The following is a 27,834-nucleotide window of genomic DNA, read 5'->3' as shown; positions in this document are numbered from 1 at the left end:
TGGAGGTGGAATCCCAGGTTACAGATGGAGAAAAAGACGATTTTGAAAACTATGATTTGCAAGGCAACCTACAGACTCCTGTGCCCAGTGGGCCACAAAATCATCCATGAATGAAAAGGAGCTTTGCCTGGCATTGGAATGGAAAGGAATTTTGCCTGGAGTTGGAGGGATCAAAATGTAACTGATTCTTAGGTTGCTGGGATTTGAGCTAATGGATCATTTTGAGCAAATGAGATCTAGTATGTGTGGCATGAGCTCTGCCTCACCCTCTGAAGCTAAGCATGACAGGGGTAAGGTACAGAACCATGAGACAACGAAGTAGTTCAGGCACTTCAAGAAACTGTGGTTTAAAACGAAATAAAATTAAGAAAGAAAAAAAAAAGAGAGAGAGAGAGAAAGTTTTTGAACCAAAACAACTTAAAATCAGCCTACCAGTTTATTCCAGGCAATGCTGTGGGTGGAAGCCAGGGAACCTGAGACAGGGTACAGGTAGATGTGAGGACAGAAGTTTCAACCTGGAACTGAGGGCAGACTTAGGACCTAGTGACCTCAGTGACCAGACAACCTATGAGAGAAAGTTTCATCTCAACTGAGGATAAAAATAAGAGCGCATTAGAAAGAGGAATTAACAGCTGGCAAGGTCCGATTGATATGGGAATGTGTGCTGAGTGAAATGAATGAGTCCGTGTAACTCCCACTATGGTTTTGTAGGTACCTAGATGCTGAGAGTCTACATGGGTGGTTCTCAGCTGGAGGTCATTTTGCTCCCCAGGGGATATATGGACCATGTCAGGAGGCATTTTTGGTTGTTACACCTGGTGGCAGGGTGTTACTGGCATCTAATAGGTAGAGGCCGGGGATATTGCTAAACATCCCACAATGCACTGGGCAATCCACCACAACAAAGAACAATCTAGCCCAAAATGTCAATAGTGCAGAGATAAAGAAACGCTGTGCTATGTGTAACAGGTGATCCCTCCTTGTTGCTGCTTCCTCTCCCCTTCACTTAAAAGGAACATCTCCAGCTGGTTTGTCTGTCTTTAAGCACATTCTCACCACGACCGTCTCCTGCCCTCAGCCCCAGGAAGCCAAAGTGTTTCTTTCTAAGTTCAAGAGCTAGTTTACCTAGAAAGAAACACAGAAGAAGCAATGTGATCCCAGGAGTATTGCTGACTTGCACACAGACCCTAGTAAAAAAAACAAACAGGCTAGAAGCCCTGAATTTCCCACTATTGTTCAAAGCAAATCAAAAACCAGAAATTCTTCTCTATCGTTGGAACAATGTAACACGCTCAGTAAATAACAAAAAGCACAAGCACAACATTAAATCCACACTCAATATTCAAATGGTTGATTCTGGTGTCTCTATTTAGAACTTAAACTCTGCACTGCATCTGGAACATTCTCATTGAGGACCCAGGCCCACTCCCTTACTAGCTTTCATCAGCCAACAACAAAAACCAAGGCAATGTCAGGAAGAAAAGCTTGTCTCTCAAATGTAACAATGTGCCGATTTTTTACTTTATATTTAGCAGAAGAGATAAAAGGACTTCAGCAGACTTTATATTTAGCAGAAGAGATAAAATGGATCATTTTAAGCAAATGAGACCTGGTATGTGTGACGGGAGCTCTGCCTCACCCTCTGAAGCTAAGCATGACAGGGGTAAGGTATAGAACCTTACCAACAGATAGATGAGTTTAAATATCTCCATTTTAAAAAATACTGTATTTTTTAAATGCTGTATTTTATTTAAATATTGTATTTTTTTACATGCTGTATTTTAAAAAATTCTTACATATTGTATTTTTTTACATGCTGATTTTGAGTCAGGATATCTTATCTTTTCACTTCTGGAACAGCTTATAAAAATTTCTTGGCCAGGTGCGGTGGCTCACGCCTGTAATCCCAACACTTCAGGAGGGCGAGGCAGGTGGATCACTTGAGCTCACTTGAGGTCAGGAGTTCAAGACCAGCCTTGCCAACATGGTGAAACCCCGACTCTACTAAAAATACAAAAATTAGCTGAGCATGGTGGCAGGTGCCTATAATCCCAGTTACTAGGGAAGCTGAGGCATAAGAATCACTTGAACCCAAGAGGCAGAGGTTGCAGTGAGCTGAGATTGTGCCACTGCACTCCAGCCTAGGCAGCAGGGTGAGATTCTGTATCAAAAAAGAAAAAAAAAAAAATCCAGATTTTTGTTAACTCTGTATAAAGAAAATATAGGAAAGTACCCTAGTTGATCCATCATAAAGTGTTAAGGATTCCTGAAACCTCCAAGACTACTGGCCAATAGACTATTCCTGGACTCATGGCCCCTGATTACAAAGTTCACAATCTGCCCCAAACACTACCGCAGAATATGAATGGAAAATACTTACACAGCAAAGCAAGGCTGTTTATTAAATTAATGTAACTGATATAACCCATTCTTTCCATCTTTTACATCAAGAACACTTCAAAACATGGACTAAGAATAGCAAAATACTCAGGATAAGGTTGGGGGGAAAGTAAATTTTCCATGTTTGGTAGGAAGTACTTGAAATTCAGTACACAATAACAACTCTGGAGTTCAAAGCAACACCAATTTCTTTTTGAACTGGAATCAGACTTTTGAATTTTCAAGGGGCTTGTCATTTTCAAGCGTGCAATTAGCTAACTGCCCTAATTCTTTTTCCAAATGCCACAACACACGCTTCTGACCATAGCTGACACTAAAAAACAGCTCATGCTGTCTTGAGAATTGCTAGCTTGAAGTCTGTGCTGACCAGAGGATTTCTGCCTATTTGAACTCCCCCGATCATTTCCAAGAAGGGCTATTTGGTGCATCCACAGAATAAAAACACATTGCGCCTTTCAAGGCGTACACTTGTCAAAAGCTAAATAAACATCTAGTGCCTCTTTTTACTGTCCTTCCTGCACAAATAGGAGATTGAATTTGACTGTGTTTTATACTAGCTTCTCTGAGTCGGACAATATCGACGCTTGAGCGGGCCTCCACCACCCTTCGATATGCCATCAGACTGGTCAGTTGGGCCCACAGCTTCTTAAATAGGCCTGGAGAGAAAGCCAAAGGGAAGTCCAGCTGTTCTGGCACTCGGCAGTTGATTTCCAGTGACTTCCTTCTGTGAACCGATAGGAAGAGTTTATGATGAAAACGGCTAACATTCCAATCTTTTGCGAACTCGTTTGTTAACCCCTCTGCAGGACTAGAAAGCAAGACTTCTCTATTAGACTTCTGTATGATGAATCCCAAAACAAGGCTGACATGGTCAACACAACACAACCCAAGAACTCCTTCAAACCCCTATGATATGAAAGAGATATATAGGAAAAAGAGGAAGAAAATCACATTCTGTAGTCTTCTCTCAAAATAAATACAGAAAAGAAGGGTTTGTAAGAAACCATTGTGGGTTTGCTTTTTTCCTTTGTGTTCATATGGTTAACTCTTCTTTCTCCTTCAGGAAACATTTGTCAGATGTTACTGCAAAAGAAATGCAAAAACTGGAACTCTGGACTCTAGGTCTAACTTTGGGTGTGGTGATGATAGCCTGTAAGAGCTTTTCTACTTCACTCCACAAACTATGTGATTTACGGTCAACTCACAAGCACTGATCAGTACTGATGGGCCAGACGAATGGCTGCCAATTCCCTGGATACAGAATTACGGTACCTAGCAACAAGGAGATGGCATCGTGCCAAGTTGATTCCTTGGGTGCAGGTGTATGATAGCATTGTGACATCAAATGCTTAGGCAGCATACACAAGTTCACAAATCCTCTGATGGTTACCTAGGCTGTGGGTAATGTGTTCTTTTTCTACATACCAAAGACAGACGTAGGAGATAAAAACATAGATGTATCTATCTTGAAATTTGAGATTAAATATTTCACTTTCCAAATACATAGCTTCCCTTCCCCACTCAGCACATAGAGTTGGGACTTTCTGAGAAGTCTGGGAGGGCCATAGCCTACGTAACAAAAATATAAAAAACATGGAGATCACAAGAAAAAAAAGGTTCTTTAATGAAGATATGTCTCAATAATATAGCTTTATTCAGGAGAAAAATAATAGCTGATAAAGGGGAGTTATGCGCACAGGGAATAGCCCTCTGTTCAACAAGAGGTAGAAGATCTGTTAACAATCACTTTTCTTCAGGAGGCTGAGGCAGGAGAATGGCGTGAACCCGGGAGGCGGAGCTTGCAGTGAGCCGAGATCTGGCCACCGCACTTCAGCCTGGGCGACTGAGCAAGACCCCGTCTCAAAAAAAAAAAAAAATCACTTTTCCATTCTTTCCACCAAGCTCCAGATCAAACCTCAAGGTTTCAATAATCAAACAAGTAAAATCACTAGATTGCTAATGGATGGAGGTATGTACCCGTATGTTAATATACATATGAAAAATCAAATTGCTTCCATAAATTTCTAGGACAGTCATAAACTCTAAAAGAAAATCAGTGCTTCTTTTTGAGTATAAGATGACTTTTTCAACCCAGTTGAAAAATAATGTTCATCCTTAAAGGATATCAAAGAAAATATATTGGTGGTTTGTGGCAGGCAAAAAAATTATTGACCTGGAACAGGAGAGCTTGCATGCTGAAAAAGTCAAATTGAGGATAAGTAAGAATGTTCATAAAATTCAGAATTAACAATTCCCTTCTATTTCTTAATTCCCATACCAACAAAATGACTATTTTAGACAATTGATATTCTTAAGTATAGCATTCTACCAGAACTACAATACTGAAACTTTGACGAAGGAAAATTTATCTTTTAATGACTTTTAGGGTAAAGTGATTTGGGTTTTGTTTCTAGATATTTTCATATTTTATTTTATTTTATATGATATCTTATTTATTTAATTTTAATTTTATCTTATTTTAGCAGGGTCTTGCTCTGTCACGCAAGCTGGTGTGCAGTGGCACAATTATGGCTTTCTGCAGCCTCAGCCTTCCACGCTCAAGCGATCCTCCCACCTCAGCCTCCCAAGTAGCTGGGACCCCACGTGTGCACCACCACACCCAGCTACCTTGTGTATTTTTTGTAGAGACAGGGTATTATTTTTAATAAACCCAGATATAAGACAAACTGACCTACTTGAGTAGAAATGAAATGACACTGAGCAAACAGTATTAACAGAATTGACAGTTTCAAGAAAGCTGGAATGTGTCTACGGCTCAAAATTTTTTAATTAATGAACTGTGGTAGCTGGGTTAAAATAAAAGAAAACGAGACAGAAGGGGATATCTTAGCAGGTGGCCATGAAGGCACTAAGGGTGTTAAAAGGAGAGAGTAGGCACAGGGCAGTCATTATATGAAGAGCAATGATGCGTATCTGGAACTTCCACATATGTGTGCACACATTACAATTAGAAAACATTTATTTCTCAAGGTGTTCATTTTTAAAACACCTGTAAAAAGTTTCAGTGTTCTGATTCTTTGGAGAAAATTCTAAGTAAGAGAAAAAATATACTGGTGAAAGAAAAATCAAGCAATTGGATGATTTTTTAAAATAAATTGAAGAAAATAAGCCTTCTAAACAGAAAGTAGTTGATGGCAGGTCCACAGATCATATGTCGAAACCCGGGGTTATCACCGCAGCTGTACCTAAAAATGACTTGAGAACATTTAAAAAAAATAAGTATCTTGGCCCCTCCCCAGACCAATTAAATGAGAGTCTATGAGGATGAGTCCTAGGGGACAGTGATTTTGAAAGCTCACTAGAGTTTTATAAATGAGCAGCCACAGTTGAGAATCATTGGATTAAACTGGTGATTCACAATGGTAGACTCGGCTTTCTCACACTTTTCACACCAGCCTCGTTCTTACCAAAATTTCCTAAAGTACCCAGAATCTTGGGAAAAGGGGACAGGCGGGAGAAAGGTAATAGGGAGAATAATTTGAAGAGACTTAGCTAGACAAGATCATTCCCCATTACCACCCCTCTTGAGAACTACTGTTCTGTACTACCCAAGACGCCTCATCCCTTTTTTTGTTTTTGTTTTTGAAATGGTGTCTCTCTCTTATCACCCAGGCTGGAGTGCAGTGGCGCAATCTCAGCTCACTGCAACCTCCGCCTCCTGGGTTCAAGCAATTCTCCTGCATCAACCTCCTGAGTAGCTGGGAATGCAGGCATGTTCCACCACACTTGGCTAATTTTTGTATTTTTAGCAGAGATGGGTTTTCACCATGTTGGTCAGGTTGGTCTCAAACTCCTGACCTCAAGTGATCTGCCACCTTGGCCTCCCAAAGTGCTGGAATTATAGCCATGAGTCACCATGCCCAGCCCCTCAATCCTTTTTTTGATGTGATCTTAAACATTTGAAGATAAGGCAATAAACAAATACATATCCAGCCAACCAACCAACCATAAAAAACAAGTTTTTGAATCCAGAATGCAAAATCATGAATCCATCCTGGCAGAGGTACTACCACATCCAACACACTCCCTCAAGGAAAACAGGCAGGAAGTAGCTAGAAGATATATATTTTAAGAGGCATCCAACAACTATTGTACTAGCACTCGAGGCTCCAGCCCCTCTCTAGTCATCCAGTCAAAAACGAAAACAAACAACTGCAGACCAGCCTCATATATCATCAGGGAAAAGTACCAGGGATGAAGAGGGGCCTTAGGCTGACAAAGAGTCCAAGAGCTCTTAGGTTCACAAGCAACAGACAGTTGCTTTGTTTTATGTTTCTTCCACGTTTCCTGATGAATGCTGTATTCACAGCTTTATGTTTTTATTTCTTATTTATTTGTTTTGAGATGAAGTTTTGTTCTTGTCGCCCAGGCTGGAGTGCAGTGGCGTGATCTCGGCTCACTACAACCTCCACCTCCTGGGTTCAAGTGATTCTCCTGCCTCAGCCTCCCAAGATTACAGCTGTCCACCACCACGCCCAGTTATCTTTTGTATTTTTAGTAGAGTCAAGTTTTCACCATGTTGGCCAGGCTGGTCTCGAACTCCTAATCTCAGGTGATCCACTCGCCTCGGTCTCCCAAAGTACTGGGATTACAGGCATGGGTGCTCCACCTCACAGCACTTCTAAAAAGCATGGAGGCCGAGGAATGAAGCCATGAGGAAGATGTTCCTTCAGCTTCCTCAGTAACTCAAACAGCCTTCAGAGCTCCAGACCCTTCCCCAGCAGTGAGTACTCAGAACGGCCCTCCTCCGAGGATCACAGCTGGGCGTGCCACCATCTCCCAGTCCCCTCCCTCTTAATTCTCATCTACTTCTGTGGAATGGCCAAATACACTAATCTGGCTCAGGGATGTGCTTCATTTCTGGCATCCCACTTCCAGCATCACTTGCCATGATCATTACTATCAAGTCATGCCAGGCATCATGACCTCTACGCACACAGAAACGACTTGATTGTCTAGAGAATACTTTCCCTCTGTTGCTTTTCTTGACTGCCCTGGCAGTTTTCATGAAAATATAGTTTACCACGTGAGTATGGCTCCCTCCCTCTTTCCACCCCAACTTTCTTTGGATTCCCTTCCCAGAACTTCAGCATTGTCTCTTATGGTGGGCAAGTTTCTCCACAGTTAGCAAGTATTCAGTAGCAACCAAGGTTCTACAAGACTTCTGAGGACCTAAGAAACACTCTTAAACTACCCACTATCTTCTCACCCAAAGTAATTCTTTGCCTCTACTCCCTATCCCCAGGCTTTTAGTGGGTCTCATCAGCTTTCTCTTTATGCTCTAATTGACATCAAATTGCTTAAAACTCACATAAAGGAGTTTCTTGCTTTTGTGACATTGTCAATGATATTCCTTCTGTAGGGAATACGTTTCCTTTCCTATTTCCCTTTTGCTTGGAAAACACCTCTCACGATCTCAGCTCCGGATTTATCTCCTCCAGAAAAGCCTATCCTGAGGTCTTCCCTCCGAGTTCCTTAAATCGCCCATGCCCCTATCTCTATCACTGGACTTGCCACTTTAGACTATAATTATTCATTTATGAGATTTCTCTACTTGACTTTGGGCTCAGCGAGGGCAGGGAGTGTGATACGGTCATCTTTGCTTCTCCAGCAGAGAGGGCGCACTCCACAAATGCTTTCGGAATGAATGTATGCATGATGGAGACAAACCCAATGGAAGAAACTCATGAGAACTCATCTTCTTCTTTCACAGTGACACTTGGGAGGTGGGGCTCTCTTACCACTGTGAGGTAAAGTCAACGAACTCTGCAGAGAACTTGTCTGCTGGGAGTTGTGGCGATGGCTCCTCTACCACCTGTTTGAGCTGCTGAAATGGAGTTCCCCATGAATCATAGGGAAATCGAAGGATGGCCAACTCAATCTGGAGAAGAGAGGAAACAGGAGACAACAGTTTCAACAGGGCTGCTTTAGGGGATCACCCATGTTTCATTCGTGGAGAGCCAGAGGGAAACACAAGGCAAAGTTCAAGTATAAGGGGTGGGGGGGAATAAACCAATAATTTGTTCTCTAGCAATTTTCCCCAAATCCCTAGTGCTGGGGATTTTTAAATATTACTTACTAGACAAGTCACTTAAGCCTATCTAAAGCAGGGCCCCTCACTAAAACCCACTGTGGCACTTCATAAAAATTGTAAGCCAACGGTATTAAACTTCAGGATGTAAAGCTACGAGGATTTCAAATGTTTGGTCTGAAAAGTAATTCCCAGCCTGAGACCTTTCCAGAGCTGAGCATCTACTGCCACCTGCAGGTCGCTTGGTGAAATGACAGGGGGAAGAAAGCAACCTAGAACCAAATGACTCATCTTCTTTTGGACTTGAGAAAAGGCCACTTTGCATTACAGGATCACGTGTTTTCTGGGCAGGCAGGAGAAATAACTCATGGGATTTATTCAGCTGCTGCGCCTGGGGAGGAGCCAGGACCACAGTGGATAATTCCAGACCTCGGTGATCCACTGAAAATGTATGACCACCAAAGTGATGAAATTTACAATCACCAAAGTTATGAATAAGTTAGGAATAAATCATATAATTTTAGGGCTGTGTCTAAGGAAATCATCCTACTGGTTATCCTGTATTGAGGATATACCTGACTGATATGGTTTGGCTGCATCCCCACCCAAATCTCATCTGGAATTGTAGCTCCCATAATTCCTACATGTTGTGGGGCAGACCCAGCGGGAGATAATTGAATCACGGGGCGGTTCCCCCATACTGTGCTACGGTTCTCACGGTAGTGAAAAAGTCTCATGAGATCCGATGGTTTTATGAAGCATCTCCCTTTTCGCTTGGCCCTCTCATTCTCTCTTGTCTTCCACCATGTAAGATGTGCCTTTCACCTTCCACCATGATCATGAGGCCTCCCCAGCCACATGGAACAGTGAGTCCATTAAACCTCTTTTTCTCTTAAATTACTCAGTCTTGGGGATGCTTTTATCAGCAGTGTGAAAACGAACTAACACACTGACCTCATCAGTCTTTAACTTTTACTTCTCCAATAAAAATATCCTGGGAAGCATAGCCTATGTCCTGGATAACACGGCCCTATCAGGGTTCACGCACATTAGCATTCTTTGCACAGCTTAAGCTTCTTGCCTCGGCTTGAATAATTTAATTTTAAACTATAAGGAATATGGTAAGATCCTCTTATTTTACAGATGAGGATAGGAAGATAGTCCGTGTGACTATAACAATTACTCAAAAAGGCATACAGATCATCAGAGGTGGAATCAAGAGAAAAATTGGTTTCCCCAATCCCGTATCAGTGTTTTTACTATACTACACTACAAACAGTTATTACTCAAAATCTCCTACCACCTCAGCAGGAGAGGGCGCCCCAAACCAGCATTTAGGGCATTTGTTTCTTGGACCCAAAGTCCACGTCATTCAAGTTTCATGCCCACAACCTCATAGTTCATGACAATTGGCATACACTACCATCGTGATGCCCAGACTCCAAATGTCAGACTTCACACTGTATCCCTTCTGGTTGAGCTCTGGGTTTATTCTTTCAGGCTGGAAAGGAGACAGACAACTGAGAAACTGGGAAGACAGTTGAGATAACATTCTTAGTTCAACAGTCTCTGGGGATGGGGGTAGCATCAGCTGCCAAGTGAGTTGTTATAAGCTGTTAACATGCCTCTGAGGCCAACAAGACCCAGTTAACTACAATAAATATCCATGTCTCCACAGGGTTTCCCTTCTGTGTTTGTCTTTTCTTGGACACAGTAATGGATCAAGTTCCTTTCATAACAAATTTAAAATTTGCCTTAAGAGGAAACAGGGTATACGTTATAAAGCTACTTTGCCCATCTAGAATTATCCTTGTTTAAAACATGAACAGTCCAGAACTCAATAAAACAAGAGTCACTGGGCTACTGTCCCATGCTAATAGACCTGAGCAATTTTTAGCTAAACACAGACAGGAAGCTTTTCGATTCAAAGCACAAGTTCATTTCCACATAGAATGTAGCGTCTGTTCCTTCAGTTAAAGGGGATTGCAAGGTCTCTGCTAAAGGCGGTGAATCTCCACAGCTGTGAGGTCCTCTCATGACTAATCTAACTGCCTTGTTTGGGTAATTTAAGCTCTATTTACTATTTTGTCCTCAACAAACAATGTAATACTTCCCAAAGTATGGAAAACTGTGCAGGCTATATGTATTGTGTATATGTTTTTTCAAATAACGTATCTCTTTCACTTGATTTTTTTAAAGTAATACATATGTAACTATGGTCTGAACGTTTGTTCCCCACCAAAATCCACAGGTTAAAACCTAATCGCACATGTAGTGGTATCAGAAGGCAGGGCCTTTGGGAGGTGATTGAGTCATGAAGGTGCAACACTAATGAATAGGACTGGAGCCCTTATAAAAGAAGCCCTAGAGAGATCCCTCGCCCCTCTCACTGTGGGAGGACTAAGCAGGAAGGAGATATGTATGATCCTGAGAAACGTGAGCCCTCATCAGACACCAAATCTTCTGGTGCCTTCGTCTTGGATTTCCTAGCCTCCAAAAACTGTGAGAAATAAATTTCTGTTGTTTATAGGCTGCCTGGCTTATGTTATTTTGCCATAGCAGCCTGAACAAACTAAGACAGTATACGAAGCAAGTGAGTAAAGATTTCAGACATGAAATTTTGAAGAAAAACTAAGAGGCAGACTACTGTTGGAGTCTTCAGTACATTTCCATTTTCCCTCTGTGGCCATCCATTTCTTGTTTCCCAGCATGATTTACCAGCAGTGACATTACCAGATGCCACGCTAGCTAATGTACTTACGGCCATGTATGGTTTGCAACCCGCATCAATTGTTTTAGCAACAGAGTCCACCAAGTAGCCACTGATTCCAAAATCGCACATCTTCACTTGACCGAGAGCATTAATGAGTACATTAGAAGGCTTGACATCTGAAAGCAAAAGCAACCAGGATCCCATCATTCCAGTCTGCTTTCAAGGTTCCTTTCTCTACCACCAGGGGGCCTAAAATCTCCATTTGTCCATCTTCCTTTCCCCAAGTTGCCCAACACAGAAGTAACTGCTATCCCTGACCCATAGTCATAAACTGCTTATTGCTTTCAACGTGACTTTTTATTTCATGTTTTGTTCATGCCTTGTAGAACTGTGAATTTCTCAATACAAAGAACTGTTTTCTCCACTGATTTTATGATCTTCATTACCCTTATACTTGTAGTAAGAGCCTAAAAAATTATTACTCAATCAAATGCCCAATTCAAAATGATCTATTGATATTTAAAGGAGGAGTAATAAAACAAAGAACAAAAAGGCAGACCGTGACACAATGATATACCAAACATGACCAAAGTAACCTTTGTTTCTGTTTGCTTTGGTTTTTTCTTCAAGATAAGGTTTTACTCTGTCACTCAACTGATATGCAGTGGTGTGATCATAGCTCACTGCAGCCTCAAACTCCTGGGCTCAAATCACCCTCCTGCCTCAGTCCTCTGAGTAGCTAGGACTACAGGTGTGCACCACCATGCCCGGCTTTTTTTTTTTTTTTTTTTGATAGACAGGATGTCTCTTGACCAGGCTGGTCTCAAACTCCTAGCCTCAAGCAATCCCCCCACCCCACCTCCCAAAGGGTTGTGATTACAGATGTGAGCCACCAAGCCTGGCCCAAAGCAACAAATTGTGATTGAAACCTCTGCAAGTGATGTGTCAGAGGTCACATAGTGTAAAGGATCATGAACCCAGGTATTCCAGACCACAGGGCAGGTACTGAAGAAGCAGTATTACAGACCAGATTTTAAATTAATCCTTTTGACTAGAAAGATTTAACCCACCCACCCATATGCCCCAAAAATGGAACTACAATTATCTCTGGATAATAAAATTTGAAATTACAGTTAATTTTTTTCCCTTTGTGATACTTTTCACAACGCCCATAAAATTGGAAGATAAAGATTATTACAAAAGCTTTAAAAATTATCCTTTATAATTTTCCCTTTAAGCTGGAAGACATACAAATTTCATTTTATTATTTTTATACCTTACATATATTCTCTATTATGAATTGCTATTTCATAATGGTGAAATAACCCTTAATGTTAATTTCAAACTTGTGAATAATCTACAGTCCTTTTCCTATCTGTATTCCTTACTATTTTCTTCTCCTCATCTTCCTTCATCCTATTTTTCCAATTTTTAATAATAACAACTAACAATAATAGGCACCCTGTGGAAGGCATTTTACATTATTTCTAGGCTCAGAGAGTTTAAGAATTATCCAAACCACAAGGCCCTCTTACATACCAGTACATTCTATTATTTTTCCCAAAGATATGGTGGAGGGTATCTCTTCCCGAAGCTTCCCTAACGACAATCACTAAGTGATAGCACTTACTTATTTTACATTATCTAAATTACTTCTATATTTGGTACTTGCTTTTTTTTTATTTTTTATTTATTTATTTATTTTTTGAGATGGAGTCTCACTGTGTCGCCCAGACTGGAGTGCAGTAATAAGATCTCAGCTCACTTCAGCCTCCTCCTCCCAGGTTCAAGTGATTCTCATGCCTCAGCCTCCCAAGTAGCTGGGATTACAGGCACCTACCACCACACCCAACTAATTTTTGTATTTTCAGTAGAGACAGGGTTTTGTCATGTTGGTCAGGCTGGTCTCAAACTCCTGACCTCAAGTGATCCGCCTGCCTCGGCCTCCCAAAGTGCTGGGATTACAGGCGTGAGCCATGGCACCCAGCTTGGTACTTTCATATTTCTAAGGGTTTTTTTTTTTTTTGGTATATTTATCTTACTTCCCTATAAGAATCCTGATGCATAATTTAATAAAAGTATACTTTCTTCTCATATACCTCTCAGGGCATCTATTACATTTTAAAAGTGATTTTAAAAGATGAATAAATGGATGAATGGGTGGAAAGAAGATGAATGAATTAATGGATGGATGGATGAATGGATGGTTGAAGACATAACAGGCCAATAAGAAGGAAGAAAAGGAAGGAGGAAGAGATAAATCATTTCATCCTGCCTCTTGTTGTCTGAAAGGGCTCTGCTTTACACCAGAGTTTTTCACACTTTCATGTGCACCAGAATCACCTGGAAATCTTGTTAAAATGCAAATTCCAGTTCATTTGATCTTGAGACCCATGATTCTTTTCCAACAAGCTCTCATGTGATGGCCAATACAGGATCGATTTTTATCATATTCTCTAAAATTCTCAATGATGTAATCCCACAGCTCTGCTTGCTAACAGTGTTTATATTCAATTTGGATGTAAGATAAAGATCATGTCTTCTTATTCCTTATCCTCAGCCACGATAAGGAATACTACTTATATGGTTTGCTATCCAATCTCAAAGGAAAGCCCCTTAGTTCTCTTGCCTGAGTCAATTCTACTTCCATCCATGGGGGTTTGGGGGTAGGGAGGGTCTCCAGGTGAAAGAAATGAACTTTATCAAAGGAACAGCCAAGGCAGCTCATGGCTGCTTACCTCTGTGAATGACAGACAGCTTACTGTGTAAATGTTCTAATGCTTTTACAATCTGCAAGAGAAACACAAGATAGATTTATTTATCATATCGCTGGAAAGAAATTGACTATTAAGTATATCAAGGTTTATTATGCTTGGCTTTAGGTTACCAGTGAGATATTTTCTCAAATAGTGGTGGTCCTATCTAGGAAGATACATAGGAAGTTACACAAATTCGACTCCATCCACCAGAGAGGACTGTATCTTACATCAGAAAGGATGTCTCCCTCATCTATCTTGTTCATTTGCCCTCATTCTTTTTCTCTCCACCCTCCTGAACCTGAACAGCCATGAAGGTAGAAGACCTTCTTTCTATTTATTTTCCTTCTGCTTCCTTCTATGCCTACTAGTCTTAAAAGAACATTTTAAAAATCCATAAATGAAAATCAAAATAAACTAATGTCAGAATATAGACACCAGGAATGTGGTCATAGCTGATGAATGCAGCACTTAGAGTCATTTAACCTAGAGTTTGCCAAACCAAAGCAGGGCTAGAATCTTCTACACAGTGCTCAGAAAGGAAAGCATGTATTTATCCATCCACAATAAATGTCAACAGACATGTACAAACAGTAGCTGTGGCCCAGGTAGTATTTCTTCATATTGAGATACAAAGACACATAAGGACTTTATTTCTGACATTATCCTTGCAATAGGGATTAAAATGTACTCACAGAAACTGCTATTTTCCCTAAGATGTCCTCTGGAATTGTCTGGCCTTTATCAATAACTTGTTTGTAGAATTTATCTAGTGATGTATCCATGAGCTCCATGCAGATCCACACATCACCCTGGAGACCAATTGGTTCAGGAATTGTTTAAAAGGATGAAAAAGGGAGAAAGAAAAAAAAAACAGTAAACACCTATCCTGAAGAATTAACTATTTCTTTCTTGAATTTTGGGGGGAAATACATTGTTTTCTGTCAAGATCATAAAGGAATTTACAAATAAGCAAGGTTGTCTCCAAAGAGCAAACCAGTAGGTAGCTGAGCAGAACCTGCATGTGATCTCCTACCCCTTAATGAAAAATGGAATCTGTACTAACAGACATAAGCAATAAAACCCCAGAAATCCAGGCCTTTACTGACACCACTGTCTAGGAGTTAGGTCTAGATGCCTACTCCCTGTCGGATCTCTCACACTAAACACCAGCAATAGTCAGTCAAAAAGCTGGTTTTAATGAGGTGAAGCCTCATAATTCATATCATGGTGAAGTGAAAAACAGAGGTAGAGAAAAGAGATCAAAGTAAGTCTACATGGTACACAAGTAGGCTAGATGAAGTTCCTAAAGCAGTCCAAAGACCAGAATATTTCCAATTATAAGAGATCTATGCAAATCAGTCTATAGGCGATATAGAAAGTTCTGCCAAGATAAACAAAACAAAAAAAGAAAGGAGAAGAGAATCTCTGCATCTTAAAAAGGCTAACCACATTTGAAAATACCATAATTTCAATCCAACTTTGCCCCAGGGCATGTCATTGCACACACGTAAACCCACCTATACAAGATGTGTCAAACAAGAAAGAGCTCCATGATTGTGATGGCATTTATGTGATCAAAGAAACTTCTTTTTAAGTTATTGTTCTCCCTGGACTTTGAATTGAAGGGTCACCTACCTCCCGAAACAGTGCGCCATAAAAGGTGACGGTGAATGGACAGTCCACCGTCCTCATGGAAATATCCAAATCCATCAGTAGCCTTTTCTGTTCCTGGCTATTTACTGTGGCTCGGATCCGCTGAATGGAAATGCATGAAAAATTTATGGTTACTACTCTGAGGATGAGGCAGGCAGGGACCTGAAGAAGTCCCATCGTGAAAATAGTACAGTTCATAACACAACTTCTAGCAACATTGTGAATATCCACCCTAAGTGATTATCTGTAACACATGAAAATAAGGAAGGCTGTTACTCATTTGATTTCCTGAACAGTCTTGGTAAGAAACAAATTGATAGTATGTTTTGGAGAGTGACAAAATATTTTGGAATGTATTTCCAAGTTACAAAAACAATCTGGTTTACTGTATTATGTCTGTTCAGTGCAAAGAGGACACAATATTAAGGACTTTGCTGCTTATCTGAGGTCCCAAGAAAATAAAAACCCAAAAGCGCTTCTTTGGGAACAGGTAAGAGTATTTGGAGGGAAAAGTAACTGTAATACAATTGGTACAGCTATAGGAAATGGAAGGAATTCGAGAGAAATACAGCACTGTTCATTCTTCATCCCAGTGCTTCTGTGGGAAGAAAAATCTGTCACACTAGCAAATGTAGGCTTACAGAAACATGATTATGTCATTAAATCATAGGAGAGATACAATATTACTAGGCCTTCACACTTTTTGCCTACTTAGCAAGTCAGTAGAAGAACAGACTGAAAAATCTACAAGATAAAAGTATTCCCATTCTTCAAAAGCAAAGGGATCCAAGTCCCTTTGATTATTCCTAACGATGGCCCATATCTATTAACTCAACTAGAGATGTTAATTCTTTGTGATCCTCCCAGCATCTACTCAATAATATGAAATGATTTTAAATTTCCTTTCATAGCTCAAAAACTAGGTAGATTTACCCTAGATATATTTTACCCTCCTTTTTCCACAAATGGAGACAATTTTCTCTCCCAATTCTGGTTTCTTGATTTTCAGGGGCAACTCTTTAAAAGCAACAAAATATAGAATAAAAGAGATGTATGAGTCATAACAGCCAAATGCAATACATAAACTTTCGTTGGGATTCTGATTTGAAAATCCAACAGGATAAAACAAACACACACACTTTGAGATGATCAAGGAAATTTTCACTTGGACTGTGGATTAAATGAAGGAATTATTATTATTATTATTATTATTATTATTATTATTATTATTATTTGAGATGGAGTCTCGCTTTGTCATCCAGGCTGGAGTGCAGTGGCATGATCTCGGCTCACCACAACCTCCACCTCCCAGGTTCAAGTGATTCTCCTGCCTGAGCCTCCCAAGTAGCTGGGACTACAGGCACCCGCCACCATGCCCAGCTAAGTTTGTATTTTTAGTAGAGATGGGGTTTCACTATGTTGACCAGGCTGGTCTTGAACTCCTGACCTCGTGATCCACCTGCTTTGGCCTCCCAAAGTGCTGGGATTACAGGCATGAGCCACCATGCCTGGTCCATTAATTATTTTTAAGTATGATGACATACTTAAAATAGTTTTGTAAAAATTTAAAATTGTGAAAGAATGGATGGAGGGTGAGTTAAGAGTTAAAAAAATAAATAAATAAAAAATAAAAAGTAGATACAACTCACACCAAGGAAGCCTTTTCCATACCTTCTGAGGAAAATACTCTTCCCTCCAAATAATCTTTTCTGTCTTACCCTACGGAAGATTGTTTTGCTTCTATTAAAAGGGCTGGTTGACAATTGAGATGGACAAACGTATACACAGCAGATAGAAAACACTAGGGAGAATGTCAACTCTACCTTCACCGCCATGATCTGCCCGCTGGGCACGTGCCGCATCTTCTCCACCACCCCGTACGCACCTCGTCCCAGTTCCATTATAGGCTCCAGGTCATCTGCCTTCACCTCAAAGTTCTGCAAGAGAGAAAAGGAATAATGCAATGGGAAAGAGAAAAATAAACAGAACAGAGAGCACATTATCCTCTGTCTCGTTTCTCTCAATGTTCTAAGGATTATTTCTGGGCCAGAAGATTTTCTAGCATGTCAAAGCAGCCTCTGAAAGCAAGAAGCTACAAGAAGGGCCAAGAGATGTCTCGGAGCTCCCACGGGGGTAGCCCACCTGCTTGTCCCAGGCAACACAGAAACACAACTTGGATTCACCTTGCCTATGTCTCACTTGAAGCTATTTCACTGCAGTTCTTTAGCCACGACCCTTCATTGTGTCTGTAACCCACTATTGACTGATGGCAACTAGATTATGTCTGAGCTTTGAGAAATACCCTCCCAAGAGAACCATCTACTCTCTTCAAATGCCTTCCATCAAAACCACAGTAGCCTGATTTCAATTCAACATTTTTTCAAAATAGCAAAAACTTTTCATACCACTTCCCTTTAAATGCAAATTTTTTTTGACTCATCCCCTGACAGCATGCTAGGGAAAACAAAGCATACATATAAAATGGCCAACGTATTAGCTGGCAGACGTGATTTTTTCTTACCTGATTTCCAATAGAAATGCAAGCCTTGGAGTCTAAATCTCGAGGTGGTCTAAGAAAGATAAGGGGGAAAAGAACAAACATAAGCTAATGAGTCAATTATATCCTTCCCAAATCACACGCTACTGGGAGTATTTTTCCTTAAAAAGAAAGTGGAAGTTCATGAGTAAACTGAAGCAGCATATGAGTGTGAATAAGAGGAGATTTGAAATCAATTACATTTGGGTTTAAATTACTTAACCTCTTTGGGGCTCCATTTCTTCTTTCACATGGGAATATTAACATACCTACATTGTGAAGCAGGAGTGAGTATTCAATGAGATAATACAAGTAAAATGCTTAGCAGAATGTTTGGCATACAGTAAATATCTAATTCATATGTGTAATTATCTAGATCAGGGTGCCTAACCCCCAAGCCACAGACTAATACCAGTCATCAGGAGACGAGTGGTGGGTGAAGGACAGAAGCTTTCACCTGGACTTACAGTCACTCCCCATCGCTCACATTACCATCTGAGCTCTGCCTCCTGTCAGATCAGCGGTGGCATCAGATTCTCATAGGAGCACAAACCCTACTGTGAACGGTGTATACGAGGGATATAGGTTGCGCACTCCTTATGAGAATCTAATGCCTGATGATCTGTCGCTGTCTCCCTTCACCCCCAGATGGGACCATATAGTTGCAGGATAACAAGCTCAAGACCCTCATTGATTCTACATTATGGTGAGTTGTATAATTATTTCATGATGTATTACAGTGTAATAATAATAGAAATAAAGTACACAATAAATGTAATGTGCTTGAATCATCCCGAAACCATCCCCCCACCCAGTTCATGGAAAAACTGTCTTTCAGAAAACCAGTCCCTGGTGCCAAAATGGTTAAGGACTGCTGATACAGGTCATTGTGCTAGAGTAGTAAGTCTCAAGCTTTATCTTTCATCCAAGAGCACCAATACATATAATTATTTTACCACATCTCACAATTGTTTTAAGAAACAGATAGCAATGACATATATTCTGTTAACTCACAAAATTCATAGAACATAAGAATTTCAAATCTAGTCCCTTCTTTCATAGATGGACAGAAGGTCCAGAGAGAAAAAGTGACTCCCCCCAGCCCACAGCTGCCCCAGGTCTCCTGATTTCCAGTTCTGCATCCTCTCTACTCTACCAGGCTGTCTCATCAAGCCCAGCAATATTTCTTCCATGCATAGCATTATACAATTCTGGGGTTTTCTTAGGAGCCAGAGGTTTGCTGATTTTGTTTCTATAGTCACTTTCTGAGTATTTATTTCTACTACTTCAATGATCTCTCAGGTGGTATCAATCTACTTAAGAGATAAATGTTTGGTTCTGGCTGGGCACACAACTAGGAGCTGAGAAAGGCATTTTCCTGAAAGAAATGTACCAACAGTAGTACGATAAACATAGCAAATGCTGGCCAGGCACGGTGGCCCACACCTGTAATCCCAGCACTTTGGGAGGCTGAGGCGGGCGGATCACCCGAGGTCAGGAGTTCAAGACCAGCCTGGGCAACATGGTGAAACCCCGTCTCTAGGAAAAACACAAAAATTAGCCAGGCATTGTGGCACACGTCTGCAATCCTAGCTACTCGGCAGGCTGAGGCAGCAGAATCGCTTGAACCCAGGAGGCGGAGGTTGCAGTGAGCTGAGATTGTGCCATTACACTCCAGCCTGGGTGATAGAGTGAAACTCTGTATATATAAAACATACCAAATGCCAAAAAACACATTGTTAATGTGATCAAACAAAAAGAACAACTAGAGGCTAAAGACGAAAGAATCCTGGTGCTGCCAGAAAAGAGGGAAAGAGGGTGAGCAGGCAGGTAAAGACTCGTGTCTCTCGGGAAGCACATTCCATGCCAGAAGAAGGCAAAGGAATAATGGAAAGAGATAGGAAAAGGGAAAGATGAAAGGGAGAGAGAAAAGAAAGCTTTGCCAATGAGGACTTTTTCCAACTCTCAGGTATGATTCTAACCCTTTCGCTGAAATTAAATACATAAATAAAATTAAAAAGTAGGGATACAGGCTGCGCATGGTGGCTCACACCTGTAATCCCAGCACTTTGGGAGGCCGAGGCAGATGGATCACCTGAGGTCAGGAGTTCGAAACCAGCCTGGCCAACATGGTGAAACCCCGTCTCTACTAAAAATATAAAAATTAGCCGGGCATGCTGGCGGGCACCTGTAATCCCAGCTACTCGGGAGGCTGAGGCAGGAGACTCGCTTGAACCCAGGAGGCAGAGGTTAAAGTTGAAGTGAGCCAAGATCATGCCACTGCTGTCCAGCCTGGGCGACAAGAGCGAGACTTGGTCTCAAAAAACAAAACAAAAAAAAAAAAAAAAAGAGGAAAATGGCAAGCCTCTTCACCTCAAAATCCTTTTGGAATACATAGAATACTTAAAGTTTTTTATACTAACTTAAAACTCGGGACTAAGAGAGAGAGAGAAAAAAGACAACACAAAACAAAACACACACACACACCCCACAAACAGCGGTGATGTGTTTCTATATCTTGTATTTCTGAGCAGGGAATTTTTCTTCAGAAAAGGTTTCTGGAAGAATCAAATTTCTAAAACGCTACTTCCTCTTTCTCAAGATTTCCAAAGCTGTTTTTCCTTAGTTGTCACAATTTGCTTGTACTAATTTGTAATGGCACTTTGAAATAAAGGCAAATATGACTTTAGACATGTGACTAATATAAACAACAAACATCCTTTGCAATTATTCAACACGCTGATTTTTTTTTTTTTTTTTGAGACAGAATCTCACCCTGTCACCCACACTGGAGTGCGGTGGCACAATCTCGGCTCACTGCAACCTCTGCCTACTGGGTTCAAGCAATTCTCCTGCCTCAGCCTCCCAAGCAGCTGGAATTACAGGCGCACACCACCACGTCCAGCTAATCGTTGTAGTTGGAGTAGAAACAGGGTTTCGCCATGTTGGCCAGGCTGGTCTCAAACTCCTGACCTCAAGTGATCCTCCCGCCTCGGCCTCCCAAAGTGCTGGAATTACAGGCGTCAGCCACCACACCCAGCCATCACCTTGACTTTTTAAAAGTATGAAGCAACAGAAAGGTCACTAATTATTTGGGGCTGCGACTGTTTTTGCCATCCAATGAGGTTACTGAACACAAGTTCTTCCAAGTCTAATATTCTTATATTTTACATATATAGCAGGGCTCAGCAAATTACAGCCTGTGGTCCAGCTAAGAATGACTTTTCCAAATTTAAACGCTTGTAAAAAAACAAAAAATAAACAACAGCATCCTCTGTGACCCATGTAGCCTAAAATATTTACTATCTGGCCTTTTACAAAAAAAAAAAAAGTTTGCTGAGCTTGGCTATATACTAACTTTGCATTACCCCGGGACCTAATAGAAGGGTCTGGTGCCATTTTCCAGATTAAGAAAAATGAGCCGGGCGCGGTGGCTCAAGCCTGTAATCCCAGCACTTTGGGAGGCCGAGGCGGGCGGATCACGAGGTCAGGAGATCGAGACCATCCTGGCTAACACGGTGAAACCCCGTCTCTACTAAAAAATACAAAAAACCTAGCCAGGTGAGGTGGCGGGCGCCTGTAGTCCCAGCTACTCCGGAGGCTGAGGCAGGAGAATGGCGTAAACCAGGGAGGCGGAGCTTGCAGTGAGCCGAGATCTGGCCACTGCACTCCAGCCTGGGCGACAGAGCGAGACTCCGTCTCAAAAAAAAAAAAAAAAAGAAAGAAAAATGAAACCCAGAAAAGCTGGGTGATTTTCTGAAGCCATACGGTTATCCACAGAGCTGAAAATAAAACTCAAGTCACCTGAATCTCAGCCTTGACTTAAGGAGGAGAAAAAGGAAGAAGAGAAGGAAATATAAAAAACTGGGCTAAGAGCTTTTTTACCTGCTCTCATGATTCCCATCGAGGCAGACTGAATACAAGGAACTTGCTCCCAATGCCCAGGCCTCCGCTAATGAAAATAATCAATTCGCCTGTGCCGCAGGCCCTTGGGCTCATCAAGTGGGCCAAAAATATCAAATGATGGGGCCAAGACTGACAAATCAGATTGGATTAGTTGACATTGTGCTCTGTCCAGGGCTGGGCATATTAGTTTGCCAGGGGCATTGCGATTCTGCAGGAAGTTTATACTGTGGGCAGATGTTCTCTGTCACTTATTCAATATTTTAGTCCTCTGGGGAAAAAAACCAAGCTTATTACAAAAATTCTTCCCCTGGAAGACCAAAGGTCTTCCAAAGGTCACCTAGTATCCACTTTTTATATGAACAACCAGCTTCGGTTTAGTACGATAGTTATTCATTTATAATTTTACATGAGGAATCAGTTCACTGGTTATTATCACAATTATTATTCATTTATTCAGAAATATTTATTGAGCACCTATTTGGGCAACAGAACGTGTGAGCCATTTACATAAAATAGCTTCCTTAATTTTTACAACTCTCAGAGGTAGTATTAATAGAGGTGTTATTACCTCTAGTGAAATAGAATAGGGTATGAATTGAAATCAAGGTATTAATACCTCTTTCAGCAATTAATATTGAAAGTGACTAAATAATTTAAGAACACTCAGGCTGGGAGCAGTGGCTCACACCCGTAATCCCAGCACTTTGGGAGGCTGAGGCAGGTGGATCATGAGGTCAGGAGTTCGAGACCAGCCTGGCTAACATAGTGAAACCCCATCTCTACTAAAAATACAAACTTAGCTGGGCATGGTGGCGGGTGCCTGTAGTCCAAGCTGCTTAGGAGGCTGAGGCAGGAGAACTGCTTGAACCCGAGAGGCAGAGGTTGTGGTGAGCCACGATCACACCACTGCACTGCAGCCTGGGCAACAGAGCAAGACTCTGTCTCAAAAAAAAAAAGAACACTTAGAGAGACAATGAGATTAGAACCCAGAGCTGCACCATGATGGCTTCTGACGCACAGTGTGCTGTAAAGGATACTACCTCTCATTTCACTAGCCATAAACTGTTTGCTCACAGCCTCTACCAGTCTGATATGTGGCTAAGAGCACATCACTGAGAGTCAGAGATTCCTGAGCTTATATGCCAGTTCTTCCACTGAGAAGCTGTGCACTAATGCTCACTTGGAGCTACCTTTCGTCGAGCAATTGCAATGCACCAGGCACTACACTAGACACTCATATGGATTATGACATCTAATCCTCAAAACAGCAACATCACTGCTATTCCCGGGTTTTGTTTGTTTGTCTGTTTTCTGAGATGGAATCTCACTCTGTCATCTAGGCTGGAGTGCAATGGCATAATCTCGGCTCACTGCAACCTCCACCTCCTGGGTTCAAGTGATTCTCCTGCCTCAGTCTCCCAAGAAACTGGGACTACAGGCGCCCGCCGCCACGCCTGGCTAATTTTTTGCATTTTTAGAAGGGGAAACTAAGGCTTAGCGCAGTTAGGTATTTTGCCTAAGGTATTCAACTAGTGAAGTTTAGATCCCAAATTTAAACCTAAGTGTTCTGGCTCCAGACCCTGAACTCTTACCCATGAAGCTATGCTCAACAGGTCGGAGTAATGCACCTGACCGTTGCACCGTTCTGTTTGTTCACATGTCAAGTGAGAGTAACAAACACTGCCTCTGAGTTTCTTGTTGTGGTTAAATGAAACGATATGAACTAGCATCAAACTGATTTAGAATTGGTCACTATCGATTAAGGGAAGGGACAGCCCACACTGGCATCAGTAGCTCAGAGAAAGAACTCAAACGGAGGGGCCACACACGTGGAACTCGGGAGAATGGAGCTTTGTCAAGGCCTATTTATTTTTGAGAAGTGCAGCAGAAGGAGGCAGGGTATGAATGGGAAGAAATCACCAAGCCAGACTTCAAAAATTGCCAAGAAAAACACAAAATGTGGGAGCTACTACTTTAGGAGTACAAATCTAAGCCGCGGCATTAAAGTCATAACAAGGAGACTCTTTGAGCTACGGTGGTATACTCTACAATAATGAAGTGATACTTTTCGCTTCACAAAGTGAAACAGATAAGTATATTCACAGCATATCCTATTAATACCATACGAGTGAAAAACAAAATATAAACTGCTTTTATCCTTGTTTATACCAAGAAAGCGTTTATGGTAGCCTTCCAAAATTCATAAAATTTATAAAATTAACATATACTTTATGCTATAATGTAAACTAATATAAAAGGTAAAGAATAAAAATTGTAAGGGGAAGGGATATAAGACTGCTGGCAGGTTGATATAAGAATAAATCCCAAAGGAAATAGTAAAAATAAAAGCAGAAAGCAATAAAATTGAAAATAGGAAAATAAAACAAAGCCAGTTCTTCAAAAGAAAAAAAAAATCAGTAAAGTTGATAAACCTCAAGCAAAACTGACAAATTTAACAAGAGAAGACACAAATTATCAGTATCAGGGAAGAAAAAAAAAAAAGGATGTCACAACAGATTGTACATCCATTTAAAGAATAGGCAGAAAACACTGTGAACAGTTTTACTCTCACAAATGTGAAAACTTGGAAGAAATAGACCAACTCCTCAAAACCACATACTACCAAAACTCAGCCATAATGAAACAGATAATCTGAATAATCCTATAACTATTAAAGAAATTGAGATTGTGATTAAAAAGTCCCAGAAAAAAAAAAAAAAATCCAAGCTCATTTTCTTTCATTGGAGAATTTTAGCAAACATTCAAAGCATTCAAAGAAGAATTAGCACCAATTTTATACAATGTCTACCAAAAAATAGAAGAAACTCTTACCAATTCATTTTTATTAGTATTACCTTAATACTAAAACTAGAAAATAATAGCACAAGAGAAATAATAAATAAACCATCACAGACCAACATCTCCCAAAAGCCTAGAAACAAAAATCCTCAACAAAATTTTAGCAAATCGAATCCAACAATGCACAAAAATATATACATCATAACTAACTGGGATTCATTTGGGGTATGCAAGGCTAGCTCAGTACATAAAAATGAATCAACATAATCTACATATCGACAGATCAAAGAAGAAATATCTTACGATCATATCAATTGGTGCAGAGAAAGCATTTAACAAAATTCAATACCCATTCATAATAAAAGTTCTCAGGCAGGGCATGTTGGCTCGTGCCTGTAATCCTGGCACTTTGGGAGGGCCAAGGCAGGCAAATTGCTTACCCACGAGTTCGAGACCAGCCTGGGCAACACGGTGAAACCCCACATCTACAAAATACAAAAATAAATTAGCCCAGTGTGGTGGCATGTACCTGTAGTTCCAGCTACTTCGGAGGCTGAGATGGGAGGATCACTTGAGCCAGGGGAGGCTGAGACTGCAGTGAGCCATGAGCACACCACTGCACTGCAGCCTGGGTGACAGAGTGAGACCCTGTCTCAAAAAACAAAAACAAACAATCAAAAAAAACCTCTCAGTATACTGAGAGATTTTATATAGCTGGGAATCTTTTCAACCTCATAAGTAACATCTACAAAAAATCTACAGTTAGCTTCATACTTACTAGTAAAAGACTAAATGCTTTCTTTCTAAGATGAGAACAAACCAGTTTGCCTGCTCTCATCAACCTTATTAACATAGGACTGGACATTCTTGCCACTTCAATAAGGCAAGAAAATGCAAGTAAAAATCAAAGTAAAGATTGGAAAAGAAGAAATAAAACTGTCTCCGTTTACAGATGCCATGATTGTCTACATAGAAAACCCTAAGGATTCAATGAAAAGCTTCTAGAACTAATAAGTGATTTTAGTAAAGTCACAGAATAGAAGATCAACTGCAGAATCCACAGAATACAAGATCAATACAGAAAAGATCTATTGCATTTCTATACATGGACAATGAACAAGTAAAAACCAAGCTCACAAATCAAATTCCGCTTAAAATTTGCTCCAAAAAAAAAACACTTAGGTATAAATTTTAACAAAATCTAATATAGAGGAATTGTATTATAAAAATGCTGATGAAATAAAAGTTTTAAAGTTGAAGAAATATACCATGTTTGCAGATTAGAAGAACCAATGTAGTAAAAATGTCAATTCGCCCTAAATTGATGTATAGGTTAAACACAATTCCTACTAAAATCTCAGTAAGTTTCTTTGTGGACACAGACAAGCTTATTCTAAAACTTATATGAAAAGAGAAAGACCTTTAGAATAGTCAACATATTCTGAAAGAGAACAGAGTGAAAGGAATCATGTTTCCCTGTTATGACTTACTATGCAGCTGTGGTAATCAAGACAGTGTGATACTGGCAAAGGGACAGACACATAAATCAGTGGAACAGAATAGAGAACACAGAAATAACTTCAAACAAATATGCCCAATTGACATTTGACAAAGGAGCAGAAGCAATTCAATGGAGGAGGGATAGCCTTTTCAACAGATGGTGCTAGAATAATTGGTAACCCACTGGCCAAAAAAATAAAGCTCAACCTAAACTCATACCTTGAACAAAAATTAACTCAAAATGGACCATGGGCTTAAATGCAAAATGAAAAACTACAAAACTTATAGACAGATCTAGGACTACGCAAAATGTTCTTAGACTTTATCAAAAGCATGATCTGTAAAAGTAATAATTGATAAGTCGATCTTCATCAAAATTAAAAACTTTTGTTCTGTGAAAGACCCTTCTAAAATCATAAAAAGACAAATTACAAACTGTGAAAAATATTTTCCTATCATGTATCGGACAAAGTCCTTGTGTCCAGAATATACAAATAACTCTCAAAAGTAAACAATAAAAAGAATCTAATTAGACAATGGGCAAAAGATATGCACAGACATTTCACCAAAAATATGTAGATGGAAAATAAACACCTAAAAACATATTCTGCATTATTAGCCACTAGAGAAATTGCAAATTAAAACTACATATAGGCCGGGCACGGTGGCTCAAGCCTGTAATCCCAGCACTCTGGGAGGCCGAGGCGGGTGGATCATCTAAGGTCAGGAGTTCGAGACCAGCAGACCAGCCTGACCAATATGGTGAAACCCCATCTCTACCAAAAAAAAAAAAAATTCGCTGGGCATGGTGGCAGGCGCCTGTATTCCCCGCTGCTGGGGAGGCTGAGGCAGGAGAATCACCTGAACCCAGGGGACAGAGGTTGTGGTGAGCCGAGATCACGCCACTGCACTCCAGCCTGGGCAACAAGAGAGAAACTCCGTCTCAACAACAACAACAAAAACTACATACATATCACTACACATAAGAATGGCTAAACTGAAAAATACTGATAGTACCAATTGCTGGCAGAGATCCAGAAAAACTGGATTATTCAGACATTATTGGTGAGAACATAAAATGGTACATTTACTCTGGCTAATAGTTCAGCAGTTCTTTCAAAACTAAAGATGGGCTTACCATGTAACCCAGCAATTACACTATTGGGCTTATACCCCAGAGAAATGAAGACCTATTCTCATGCAGGAACTTACGCATAAATGCTCATAACAGCTTTATTCCTAATAGCCAAAAATGGGAAACTACCCATATCTCCTTCAAAGGCTAAGGTGTTGAACAAACTATGGTATGACCATACCATAGATGGGTACTTAGCAATAAAATGGAACAAACTGTCAACACATGCAATTACTTAAATGAACCTCAATAAAATTATGTTGAACAAAAAAATCTCAAAAAGAGATGCATGATTTCATTTATATAACAATCATGAAATAACAAAATGGCAAAGGAGAACAGATTAGTGGTTGCTAGGGATTAAGGACAGAGATAGGGGGA

General features: G+C 40.5%; 1 protein-coding gene across 2 annotated transcripts in view; it reads right to left on the bottom strand.

The window, feature by feature from the left end:
* MAP2K6 (mitogen-activated protein kinase kinase 6) overlaps nt 1–27,834 on the bottom strand; it is a 131,089-nt gene that overhangs the window by 7,803 nt on the left and 95,452 nt on the right. For both annotated transcript variants that reach the window (XM_023211948.1, XM_023211949.1), the window contains exons 3-10: nt 18,099–18,147; nt 17,401–17,514; nt 15,560–15,679; nt 14,617–14,733; nt 13,904–13,955; nt 11,214–11,341; nt 9,876–9,953; nt 8,163–8,302 (exon numbers count right to left, since the gene is read on the bottom strand). In XM_023211948.1, the coding sequence (XP_023067716.1) occupies nt 8,163–8,302; nt 9,876–9,953; nt 11,214–11,341; nt 13,904–13,955; nt 14,617–14,733; nt 15,560–15,679; nt 17,401–17,514; nt 18,099–18,147 (798 nt within the window). The remainder of the gene's footprint in view (nt 1–8,162; nt 8,303–9,875; nt 9,954–11,213; nt 11,342–13,903; nt 13,956–14,616; nt 14,734–15,559; nt 15,680–17,400; nt 17,515–18,098; nt 18,148–27,834) is intronic.

This window comes from Piliocolobus tephrosceles, chromosome 16, assembly GCF_002776525.5.
Source record: "Piliocolobus tephrosceles isolate RC106 chromosome 16, ASM277652v3, whole genome shotgun sequence".
NCBI lineage: Eukaryota > Metazoa > Chordata > Mammalia > Primates > Cercopithecidae > Piliocolobus > Piliocolobus tephrosceles.
This window is presented reverse-complemented; position numbering and strand designations above follow the sequence as displayed.